The sequence below is a fragment of the Oryx dammah genome, unplaced genomic scaffold (genome assembly GCF_014754425.2).
Source record: "Oryx dammah isolate SB20612 unplaced genomic scaffold, SCBI_Odam_1.1 HiC_scaffold_2, whole genome shotgun sequence".
Classification (NCBI taxonomy): domain Eukaryota; kingdom Metazoa; phylum Chordata; class Mammalia; order Artiodactyla; family Bovidae; genus Oryx; species Oryx dammah.
In genome coordinates, this window is record NW_024070186.1 from 156,764,290 (window position 1) to 156,777,242 (window position 12,953).

A 12,953-nucleotide genomic window follows, 5' to 3' on the forward strand; every position below is an offset into this window, starting at 1 on the left:
GTCTGTTGTTCCAAGTCCAGTTCTAACTGTTGCTTCCTGACCTGCATACAGATTTCTCAAGAGGCAGGTTAGGTGGTCTGGTACTCCCATCTCTTTCAGAATTTTCCACAGTTTATTGTGATCCACACAGTCAAAGGCTTTGGCATAGTCAATAAAGCAGAAATAGATGTTTTTTCTGGAACTCTCTTGCTTTTTCCATGATCCAGCAGATGTTGGCAATTTGATCTCTGGTTCCTCTGCCTTTTCTAAAACCAGCTTGAACATCTGGAAGTTCACAGTTCACGTATTGCTGAAGCCTGACTTGGAGGATTTTGAGCATTACTTTACTAGCATGTGAGATTAGTGCAATTGTGCGGTAGTTTGAGCATTCTTTGGCATTGCCTTTCTTTGGGATTGGAATGAAAACTGACCTTTTCCAGTCCTGTGGCCACTGCTGAGTTTTTCAAATTTGTAGTTTTTGTTACTCAACAAATGTTAATGCTTAGGACATTGTTTCCTTCTGTCAGTGATCTGTAAAATATTAAAATTTTCTCTTACAATTTACAACAGGAACAATTTTCCCTTTGTGTGCAAACAATTGCTTACTTGGCATCTGGTACAAATTAAGTTACTCTCCTCTTCAACAAAGTCCTAACAGCATTTTTCACTTCTGTGTTTCTCACTGTGTAAATGATAGGCTCTAACATAGGAATGAGGATTGTAAAGAACCCAGCTATCAACTTGTTCCCAGGGTAACTGGTCACAGGACTTGTGTAGCAGAATATACAAGGGACAAAATAGAGCACCATCACTGGAGAGTGGGAGCCACAGGTAGCGAGGGTTTTGCATCTTCCTTTAGAATTTCGGGGAGCTCAGAGACTATGTAAGAGATGAGGAGCAGGGAAAAAAATGAACAAGCACATGGCCTTACTGTTTGCTGTCACCACCATTCCAACCTCACAAGTGTCACTACAGGCAATTTCCAAGAGTGAGATGGAATCACACGTGAAGTGATCAACGACATTGAAACCACAAAAAGTCAAGTCAGCCATGAAGAGAATTTGCACAGTGGCAGGTAGGATTCCTCCAGTCCAAGCCACCACCACCAAGAGTTGGCAGAGCCCCTCTCGCATGATGGTCGTGTAGTGCAGAGGCTTATAGATGTCCACATAGCGGTCACAGGCCATGACAGTGAGGACTATGATGTCTGAGCCTCCTAGGAAGTACGCCAAAAAGATCTGCATCAAGGAATCACTCCAGGATTCTTCTCATGGAAGAATTCTTTGGTACAACAGAAGAATGATCATTCGGGTGTAACAACAGATGTATGAAAAGCATCTGTTAAGGCAAGTAAGTGAGAAAGAAGTACATGTGAGCAGAAAGTGCAGGGCTGAGGGAGATGATGATGACAATGAAGACTGGCCAGCACAGTGAAGAGGATAATGAACAGAAAGACAATGAAAAGTATTTTATGTAGGTGTGGATTCTGTATGAGTCCCAAGAGAGCAAATTCAGTCACATTGTTGAGAGGCCTGAGGAGATCCATTTAGGAAGTAACATCTTCCAGGGGCCTGAATTACCTACAAAGGAATAAAGACCAATACCTGTTAATCATGAAAGGATTGTGGTCTGAATTTCTTAGCACAAAACTAGAGCAGTCACTGTAACTGTGGACCATGTCCTTGGCATTCGTGCCCCAATATTTGTTTCAAGACGTTCTTACTTCTTCCATGACGACTTTTATCTTTTCAGACACCTACTAGCTGTCATCTGTAAAGTATCTCTGGGAGATCATTTGATATGCAATTTATGGAGAAAATATGGTGCTGTGTATATGAGATCTGGATTATCTTTCTCGTTCTACCTTCACTTGGTTTTACTACCTTATCTCATTGTCCCAAGTTTCCAACCCCTCCTCTGTGTCTGTGAGGTTACAAATTGTAACTATCAGGTGTACCTTGTAGGCTAAGAGTTCCTGTAAGCAGGTAAGAGTTATTCTTTTTTCCATGAGAATTTAAATTTGAACCCTCACTTCTAACTGTGGAAAGAAAAACATTGTCAATAAATAACTTTCTAAGCAGTCAGTCGAGGGAAATATATAATTCCTTGGTGATACACCCTACCTGGTAACTCCTGGCACTTATGTACAGGAACACATAAACTATTCAGGTGTGTTTTCTCACTGTGCCTGGCATAGTGTCTTTAGTGCCTGAAACACATCAGGTAACAAGAGATTCTTGGTGAATCGCCATGTTCCATGGCTAAGATTAGTCCTGCTTCCCCAGACCATAAACTTACCAGGAATTCAAGTGCTGATGTCCTCTAGCTCTGTTTATCATAAATCTCTATGAGAAACATAAATTTTATATACATTATATATCAACTAATAAACACCAAGCATAAAATCTATTACTTACAATAGGTACCTATTACTAGTTCACTCAGTCAACAAATATCTTTTGGACAGTTACTAGGCATATTAGCAGGTGTATTTTGTGTTTGTTTTCACAAAATCATAAAGTGTCCTGTTAATTGTCTTTAAATTCCTGACATTTTATCACTAAACAGCAGAAATTCACCCATCCATGATATGAATGAAGTTTCCCAATCCTTTATGTTTCTGCTACATGCATTCTCACACCTTCTTCTCTCATCTTCCCATAGCATCCATGATCCATCATTCCTGGTTACAGGGTGTTTTTGTTGTTCAGTCACTAAGTCATGCCTGACTCTTTGTGACCCCAGGGACTCCTCTGTCCATAGGTTTTCCCAGGCAAGAATAGTGGGGTGAGTTGCCATTTCCTCCTCCATGGAATCTTCCTGACTCAGGGATCAAACTCTTTACTCTGACATTGGTCAGTGGATTTTTAAACTAACGAGCCACCAGGGGAGCCCAGTTATAGGATGCTGCATTACTAATAGAATGAGACATTTGGTGACATAATGTCCTCCCCACAAAAAAGGAGGAAACATATAGTAAAGTATATTCTGTGAAAATTATCTTTTCCTTTCAAAGATAAAAACATTTACTTTTTAAATTGTTTTTAATTAATTTATTTTTACTGAAGCATAATTGCTTTACAGAATTTTGCTGTTTTCTGTCAAACCTCAACATGAATCAGCCATAGATATACATTATTCAAAATGAAAACTGCATGCTTGTGTGGAAACAAAGTACAGTAGCTTCAGTGCATTCCTTATACTGAGTTAAGAACCAACCAACTGGTAAGATAAAAGCATAGTGTAAATAAGTTAAGAATGAGATATAATTAATAAGCTATTTAGAATCAATTATAAAAATATAAAAATCAGTTTTTCTACTTCTTAGATCTACAGTATTTTTTCTAGGAAAACACAGTAAAGGAAAATATATTTTAAAGATAAAAATTATTATTTACATCTCTGTTCAACAACATTATTAAGAGCTGTGGAAAATTTAGAAGCTACAGGCAATGTTCAATATTAGAAATGGGTAAGTAAAATATAATGCATGTATTTGATTAACGTGTAATAGTTTTTAATTTTCTTAAAAATTAATGCAGCATCATAGGAAAATTCTTATGCTGTATTATTAACTTGGGGGAATTTTGGATGTGAACTTGAATTGTAAAATTATTCTAATTAAATCCCCTGCATTCCTATACACTAATAATGAGAAAGTAGAAAAAGAAATTAAGGAAACAATTCCATTCACCATTGCAACGAAAAGAATAAAATACTTAGGAATATATCTACCTAAAGAAACTAAAGACCTATATATAGAAAATTATAAAAAAATGATGAAAGAAATCAAAGAGGACACTAATAGATGGAGAAATATACCATGTTCATGGATTAGAAGAATCAACATAGTGAAAATGAATATACTACCCAAAGCAATCTACAGATTCAATGCAGTTGTTATGTAAGTTACCAAGTCATTTCCAAAGGGCCCACTTCCAAATATCACCACATTAAAAAATAATTAAGTTATGAACTTTCAGTCTATAGCAACATCCACAGCAGAGGAATAAATTACATAAGATCTCATATGCTCAAATGCTTGGTATTATTTGATAAATAGTATCATGCTTTAGAAGCCTTTGAGATAATATAAGAAATCCCCATGTAATAGGAATTAAAATCAATATATGAGTCTTCTTGGACAGTGTGATTTACTAGTGAAAAGCATCCACCACCCCACAATCTGAACTGAATCCAGACATCATGAATCCAGACTGAATAAGGCAGGCAGAATAACGTCTTATTTTAAGACTCATTCAGAGACAGAGAGGTTTGTAATATATCCATGAAATAAAACAATATATTCTGGCCTCTTTATTTCCTAGTACCTGTATTTATTAACAAAAGAGATAAGATTGGCATATATTGTAAGCATCTTTCTTAAAAATTCCTCACCCAAAATATCTGGTATTAAACTCTGTAGTTCATGGCTAAAGCTCATAGATTATGGTTTATGCTCAATTTACACATGAAAGGCAGACCTGAGGTCTCTATGGAAGGCTTTGAAACACTATAAGTATACACAGAGATGGGGATATTGAAAAATATCAGAGTTATTACCAGGTATTCTCAACTATCTGGAAAGATTAATGGATGATCTTTAGGAATATGTAACTCCAAACAAATCTGATCCACTTGAGGAGATAATTCAATTGGGAAAATAAGTAAGATTTGGTTAATTTACTTCATTTACAACATATTCATTCAGTTGCTTTGATAACTTTTGCCTCCTTAAGATTATTTTTTACAATTCTGAAACACCATTCTTTTTTGACATTTAAATGTTAAGCATAATAATATTTGCAAAGTATCTTGCAGGTACAAAAATAAGACACACACATAGTCCAGTTCAGTTCAGTCGCTCAGTCGTGTCTGACTCTTTGTGACCCCATAAACTGCAACACGCCAGGCCTCCCTGTCCATCACCAACTCCTGGAGTTCAACCAAACCCATGTCCATGAGTCGATGATGTCATCCAACCATCTCATCCTCTGTCATCCTCTTTTCCTCCTGCCCTCAATCTTTCCCAGCATCAGGGTCTTTTCCAATGAGTCAGCTCTTCAAATCAGGTGGCCAAAGTATTGGAGTTTCAGCTTCAACATCAGTCCTTCCAATGAACACCCAGGACTGATCTCCTTTAGGATGGACTGGTTCGATCTCCTTGCAGTCCAAGGGACTCTCAAGAGTCTTCCCCAGCACCACAGTTCAAGAGCATTAATTCTACACCACTAAGCTTTCTTTATAGTCCAATTCTCACATCCATACATGACTGCTGGAAAAACCATATCCTTGACTAGAAGGACCTTTGTTGCTAGTAAAGTAATGCTCAAAATTCTCCAAGACAGGCTTCAGCAATATGTGAATTGTGAACTTCCAGATGTTCAAGCTGGTTTTAGAAAAGACAGAGGAACCAGAGATCAAATTGCCAACATCTGCTGGATCATCAAAAAGGCAAGAGAGTTCCAGAGAAACATCTATTTCTGCTTTATTAACTATGCCAAAACCTTTGACTGTGTGGATCACAATAAACTGTGGAAAATTCTGAAGGAGACACAAACATAAGGTAGCCAAATATTGATATGGCCTATCTTTGTGTGGAAAACAGTTAACAAAATTTTTATGATGTATGAATAATATGATTCTTTAAAATTCATAATCAGTCCCATTAATTCTAAAAAAAAAATTACATTATTTGAGAAAGAAACATTGGAAAATATCCCATTACCTAACATAAATCTATAGTATTAAGTATAGTTTAACTCATTATATAGAACACAAATTATACTGTTAATAGTTACATTTTATATCCAAAACTATGCACATTTTCATAAGAAAATGCAGCAATCTTAAAAATGTATATCAAGCAATATATCTACTTTGCACTAGAAAATCATGAAAATCTTGTAGATATGGATGTATTTTATTCATTGGAAGTATTTACATAATACATGTTTTCCTCATGCCTAAGATATTATGCTGAGTAGAAACTTAATACACTTATAATATCACACAAGACTTTCCTGGAAAGAATAATTCTTCCTTGAAAATGGATCATATGTTTTCCTGCTGTCTCATTTTCTTTTTCTGGTCCAGAGCTTTCTCATGGCACTTTTCATCTCATCATTTCTCACAACACAGATTAGAGGATTTAGCATAGCAGTGATAATGGTATAAAAACACGGTCAAGAAATTAACAATGAGTATGGTGGAAGGAAATGGCAGCCCACTCCAGTATTCTTGCCTGGAAAATCCCATGGACAGAAGTGCCTGACAGGCTACAGTCCATGGGGTTGCAAAGAGGGGGCACAATTGAGTGACTTCCCTTTAAGGTGGAAGGAGGTCTCACATACATTAAAAACACAGGGCACAATGAGAGAACCAGCACAGTGATGTGGGAGCCACTGGTGGACAAGGCTTTCTGCCTCCCTTCATGAGTAAGATTCTTTAGGGAACACAGAATGACCCCATAGGAGACAAGTAAGAGTGTAAAAAGGACCACACCAATTGTCCCATCATTGGCCAGCACTGTGAGGGCAAAAACATGGGTGCCAGTGAACTCAAGTTTGAACAAAGGGTGAATGTCACACCTGAAGTGGTCAGTACCATTGTGACACAGAAGGGAAGGTTGTAAACAGGAGACGATGAAACGCATGCACCATGTAAAAATCCACCAATCCAAGCAGACAGCAACAGCAGAATACACAACTGCTGATTCATGATTGTCAAATTATACAAGGATTTGCAGATACTCACATAGTGGTCATTGGCCATGACCACCAAAAGTAAAATCTCAGCATCACCAAATAAGTGTCCTATAAAAAGCTGAGTCATGCAAGCTTGGAAGGAAATGGTTTTCTTTACACACAGTAAGTCCATAATCATGTTTTGGTGACTGTGGTAGAATAAACAGCATCCATAAATGAGAAGTAGCCAAGAAAGAAGTACATAGGGGCACCCAGTGTTGGGCTGAACACCACCTTCAGGACAATAAGCATGTTGTCCAACATTGTCACAATGTAGACGAGCAAGAACATGACAAGTATTTTCTGACGCTCAGTGCTCTGAGTGAGTCCCAAGAGGAAAAAATTCAGTTACATTCTCTCTTTGTTCCATGTACCCTTATGTATGTCTTATTTCAGAATTCAGGACAAAATTCCCTATACTTGAATTATTGCTAGAGACTTCCTGAAGTCTTAAGATAATTTGTTTGTTCTTTCAGTCAATATGCATTATGGTTAGTATGTTCCAGTTCTTTCAGAGATCATAATATGAGGCTGATTAAAACATCATCTCTAGCCTCAAAAACTTCACAGACTAATGAAGAGGCAAGTAATTAAGAGACAAGGGTAGAAAAAGGACACGCTATTATTTAAATGAGTTGTCACAATTACCTTTGCATCTAGAAGCTAAGAAAGTATACATATAGTTAATACCTTATACAAAACTTGATCAAACTTTAGTTAAAAAGTAAAGATTATTTTACTTTCAATTTATAAAGGAGGTGACTTTCACCATTCTAGGGGTATCTTCTTAACCAGTCATTCAAATTTCAAATAGATATATTTAACAATTTCAATCTTTTTCAATCTTTTTTTTTTTCCTTGTAAGGATACAGGGAAAGAAACCACAACATCAATTAACCAAAGTAGTTTGATGAAAGTACTTATTTACATCTTAGAGGATATACACAGTGTTAATATCCATACATCAATACAATAACAAAACTACTAAATTAGACTCTCTAGAGCTGTGTCCTGAGAATCTGCATTTTATAAACACCCTAATTCTGACTGTATATTAAAGTTTGATAACTAATTGACTGTGTAATAAGAAAATCTAAATTGGCTTTTTTTAATGGAAAATAATTGCCTTCCTGCACTTTTCCTCAGAGTCTCTCTATCAACATCAACATACTTTTGATGAAGTGTTCAGTTGACCATAAACCATAGAAAGTGCCTTCTTTTCTCCATTGAAAGAGCAAAGTTGTTTTGTGTTGTAAAGTCATCTTGTTACTTCAGAATTTCCCCAGAACATTTTTCACATCTACATTTGAGTGTGTAGATTTTGTTGTTGTTCAATCACTTAGTTGTGTCCAACTCTTTGTGACCCCATGGACTGCAGCACATCATGCTTCCCTGTCCTTCACTATTTCTCAGAGTTTGTCCACTCAGCCAGTGATGCTATCCAACTATCTCATCCTCTGTCATCCCTTTCTCCTCCTGTCTTCAATCTTTCCTAGCATCAGGATATTTTCCAGTGAGTAGGCTGTTTGTATCAGGTGTAGAATTTAGAAGTTTTAAAAGGGAGTTTTCCCTGATATAAAACATAGTCAGAGCTTTATCTATGGAGAAGGTGGTGACTGGGTGCAAATATATACATTTTCATCAAACAGGCTAAAATGACCAAAATGATGTGAGGAACACAGGTGGAGAGGGATTTGCATCTCTGTTCCAAGCTATAGGTCTATACCACAAGATACATGAAAGATACCATCAAGGTAAAGAGCAAGCTAACAAACAAATGAATCTAATACTCCAGCAAGACTAAGGATATGCGTTTCCGTGAAGCCAAGTTTCAACAAAGGGTGGAGTCTCACATAAATGGTCTATGACATCAATCTACAGACAGACAGCCACACTATAAAGAGGATCCAAATAGTTGCAAGGACAAACCCTTTAGTTAATGCTACTCAAAAGAGGAAGCCACATTCCTGTAACTCAAAACGGTTTCAAAAAATTGGCTTTTGCAGATAGCCACATATTGCCATGGGTAAACACAGTGGGCAGAACAATCTCAGTAGAATCAAAAATGTTCAACAAAGACTTGACTCATGCAGTTCCTGAAAGATATATATATATATATATATACATATATATATATATATATATATATTCATACAACAAAGGTCAGCAAGCACTTTAGAGGTCTTGGACAAAGAACAGCAGCTATCTATAAGAGATGAGTGACATAGACCGGAAATGTAAGTATGTATATAAAAGATGACTTGCTAAGTGGAAGACTCATTATGTTCAATTTTCAATTCTCTAAAGATATAAAAAATCTTCCTAATCTCCCTAAACCTTATTAAATCTCCCTGAAAACTTGTGACTAAATTATTTTAATTTAATTGTAAATTCATTTTTATTTTAAACTTAGAGTGTTTTTCTTATTTAAATTTAAACATTTTACTTTAAAGACTTTTGAAAAATAAAGAAACAGATTTAGTGATCACCTCTGGAGATAAGGGCTGGAGAAAATTCTGAGAAATAAATGCATTCTACACTTTGTCCCATTATGTATGGCTTTCATTTTTATCATTTATAATTTTTATAATTATCTATTACATTTAAAGTTTACCTTAAAAAAATAGAAATATTACACTGAAAGTAGTTGTATATAATGCAGTTGAAATTAAAGAAGATAGCTCATATATTTAAATATTTTAAATAGTATAAGAAAAATAATTAAAGCCAAAACTAAGTAAAAATGATACTCTCTCTGAAAAAAAGTAAAATAGATACATACATAAATTAATTAATAATGTGTGACTATATAGAAATTTCCTTACTAAATCATTACCTATATTGCCTTTCTGCTATACAGGCATTACACCTATCTAGGTAGAATAATAAAAAGTAATTATAAACTTTACATTTTAGCAGGGATGGAAAATAATATTAATAGCACAGCTATTTAGGTCATTATTTAACTAGAATTATCATAAATTATTTGAAGAAAGGGAAATCAGCATTGGATTTATGGCTTATGAATTCCAAAAAAATGCACCCTACTGTCCAATAGCTCTGTTCATGGTGTGTGATGCATTTATTTACCACAAAATATAATGTTTATTGTGTATCTTTTCTTTATACCATTTGTCATATGTAAATTCCACAAATTAAAGATTCATGAGCTGACATTAGGGTTACAAGTATAAAACCCTCTTAATTAGTAAATGGATTAGTCAATGGGAAGATTTAGCAGGTCTTACCTATATGAAAATATAGATAACAAAGAAAAAAACCATAGTGATGTGAGGACCACATGTTTGTTAATAATAAAATTTCAAAAGGACTTAATTGCAGAATCATTTATCCAAGAAAAAGGCAGAAAAAAACATAAAGAAGATTGGATACCTCAATTCTAGTGCATATTTATAAAGAAGTTAAACAGTATGAGGAAACTAGTATGAGTTAGAGCTCTATAGACTGGTATGTAAAGATCTTCAGGACCCTAGGTAGTAAAATAGAAAATTTATTTACAAAGGCATAAACATAGATACATAAAAATACACTTGTTCTATATTTGCATCTGGACAAATTGGAGACCCAGTTATGAAATAGGGAAGTTTATTCTGTAAGATTTCATTTTGCGTGTATTTTATTTTAAGTATTTATTATTATCCCATCATACATTCAATATTTAATTGAAAGATTAAAATATTATAATAAAATTTTCGTGTGAAAGAGAAATGAAATTAACAAAGAAGGTCTACATAGCATTAAATATTTTAAGTAATACACTAAAACCAATAAATAGACAAGGTTCTGAGCTAAAATCAATCTAACAAAGAGAAAGTAACAAAAGTAAATACAAAGTTAATTTAAATTTAGGATAACTCTACAATAATTTCATTAGATAATGTGTTACATGTTAGTTACTGACTGCTGCAAAGTTGCTTCAGTCGTGTCTGACTCTGTGCAACCCCATAGATGGCAGCCCACCAGGCTCTCTCGTCCCTGGGATTCTCCAGGCAAGAACACTGGAGTGGGTTGCCATTTCCTTCTCCAATGCATGAAAGTGAAAAGTGAAAGTGAAGTCACTCAGTCGTGTCCGACCCTCAGCAACCCCACGGACTGCAGCCTTCCAGGCTTCCCCATCCATGGGATTTTCCAGGCAAGAGTACTGGAGTGGGGTGCCATTGCCTTCTCCATAGTTACTGACACCCTACTGTAAATGCATTCATCCATTTAAGTGTAGTGTTATGAAGTTTATGTTATCAAGTTAACATTATAGCAGGGAATTATTAATAGCACAAACTTAGAGTTCATCCTTTATTGAGATTATCTTAATTTCTTGAGAAGAAAAGGAAATTTGCATTTATGAAGATATTTACATTCCAAAGAGATTGGCCCTATTGCTTAATTTGTAACTTCATGGAGGATAATGCACTTATTTAAAACTTGACCTGCCTTTTTCTTCTCCAGAGCTTCTTCATAGCATTAGTCAACTCAGAATTTCTTAGGCTGTAGATTAATAGGTTAAGTATGGGGGTTATGACTGTATAAAACATACTCAATGATTTGTCAGTGGGGAAGGTCTTAACAGGTCTTGCATACATGGAAATACAGGGAACAAAGAAACAAACAACCATAGTGATGTGAGAACCACATTTCTGGAGGGCTTTCCGTCTCCCTTCCTGACTCAGGTTCTTCAGAGAATGCAGGATGACTCCATAGGAGACAGGTAAGAGCAGAAACACTATAATACACATCAGTCCTCCATTGGCCACAACTAGGATGCCAGTGACATAGGTGTCAGTACAGACCAGTTTCAGTAATGGAAATACGTCACATGTAAAGTGACCAATGACATTGGAACCACAGAAGGGGAGCCCATAAATAGTGGTAAGTTGAATTACTGAGTGTAGACTACCTCCAACCCAGGACACCAGCAGCAGCACAACACAAACCCCTTGTCTCATGATCACTAAATAATGCAAGGGCTTACAGATGGCCGCACAGCGGTCGTAGGCCATCACCAACAGAAGGATTAACTCTGATCCAGCAAAAAAGTACTCTATAAACAGCTCAGTCATGCAAGATTTAAAAGATATGGTATTTTTTCCCAAAGAAAACTCTGAAATCAACCTGGGGGAGATAGAGGAATAAATTAGGTCTACAAATGATAAACTAGCAAGAAAGAAATACATAGGTGAGTTCAGGGTCTTACTGATGGTTACGGTCAGTACAATGAGAATGTTGCCAACCATGGTTAAAATGTAGAAAAATAAGAACAGAACAGAAAGGACTTTCTGCTCTTTTGGGATCTGTGTGAGGCCCAGGAGGATAAAATAAGTTATATTGCTTTCTGGTTCCATCTAGTCTGTACAGAAACTGACTTCTTCACTTATTAGAAGCTGCTTACCTACAAAGAAAAGGAGGAAAATTTTATATACATTATAAGTTTAATCTTTTATTTATTCATTCAATTAGAATGTTTAAGAATTTATTTGTGTCCAATACATCATAGATATTGTGATTACAAAGTTGAACAAGGCATAGTTCTCTGCCCTTAGTAATATATGACAGGATGAAAAAATCCCATACTGATATAATGTGTGACATTTTAAGAATATTCATACGATGCTAAAGATCACTGTGTAGGAATATATCAGGTAAAATGGAATAAGAAAGGGCTTCCTAGAGGAAGCAACAATTTTGCTGAGTTTTAAAGGGAAAACAAAGAATGAGAAAAGACGGGAAAGAAATCTGATGGAAAGATGCATCACTTATAGCATTATAAAGCTTTCATACTTGAGAATTACATAAGGTAATTCACACAGTCAGTGAGAATAGCTGAAGCTCTGCCCTGGACTGTAGAAGGACTCACTGAAATGCTTTTCTGAGGGTTGTTAGCAGGATGCTCCTCATTTCCTGACCAATAAATACTGGTGCCATCCAGTGTTACCTCAGCCCCAAACTCTACACACATTATCAAATTCAGTTTAGTTCAGTCCCTCAGTCGTGTCCGACTCTTTGCGACCTCATGAATCGCAGCATGCAAGGCCTCCCTGTCCATCACCATCTCCCAGAGTTCACTCAGACTCACGTCCATCGAGTCCATGATGGCATCCAGCCATCTCGTCCTCGGTCGTCCCCTTCTCCTCCTGCCCCCAATCTCTCCCAGCATCAGAGTCTTTTCCAATGAGTCAACTCTTTGCATGAGGTGGCCAAAGTATGAGAGTTTCA

General features: G+C 36.1%; 1 protein-coding gene and 2 pseudogenes across 1 annotated transcript; 1 reads left to right on the top strand and 2 right to left on the bottom strand.

Annotated features, from left to right (window-relative positions):
- Positions 1-12,953, top strand: part of LOC120882208 — a 933,819-nt pseudogene that overhangs the window by 501,710 nt on the left and 419,156 nt on the right.
- LOC120854696 lies at positions 6,054-7,095 on the bottom strand (annotated as a pseudogene).
- On the bottom strand, positions 11,159-12,082 carry LOC120859196 (olfactory receptor 4A47-like). The gene has a single exon (XM_040235389.1). The coding sequence runs from the start codon at positions 12,080-12,082 to the stop codon at positions 11,159-11,161; it is 924 nt and encodes a 307-aa protein (XP_040091323.1).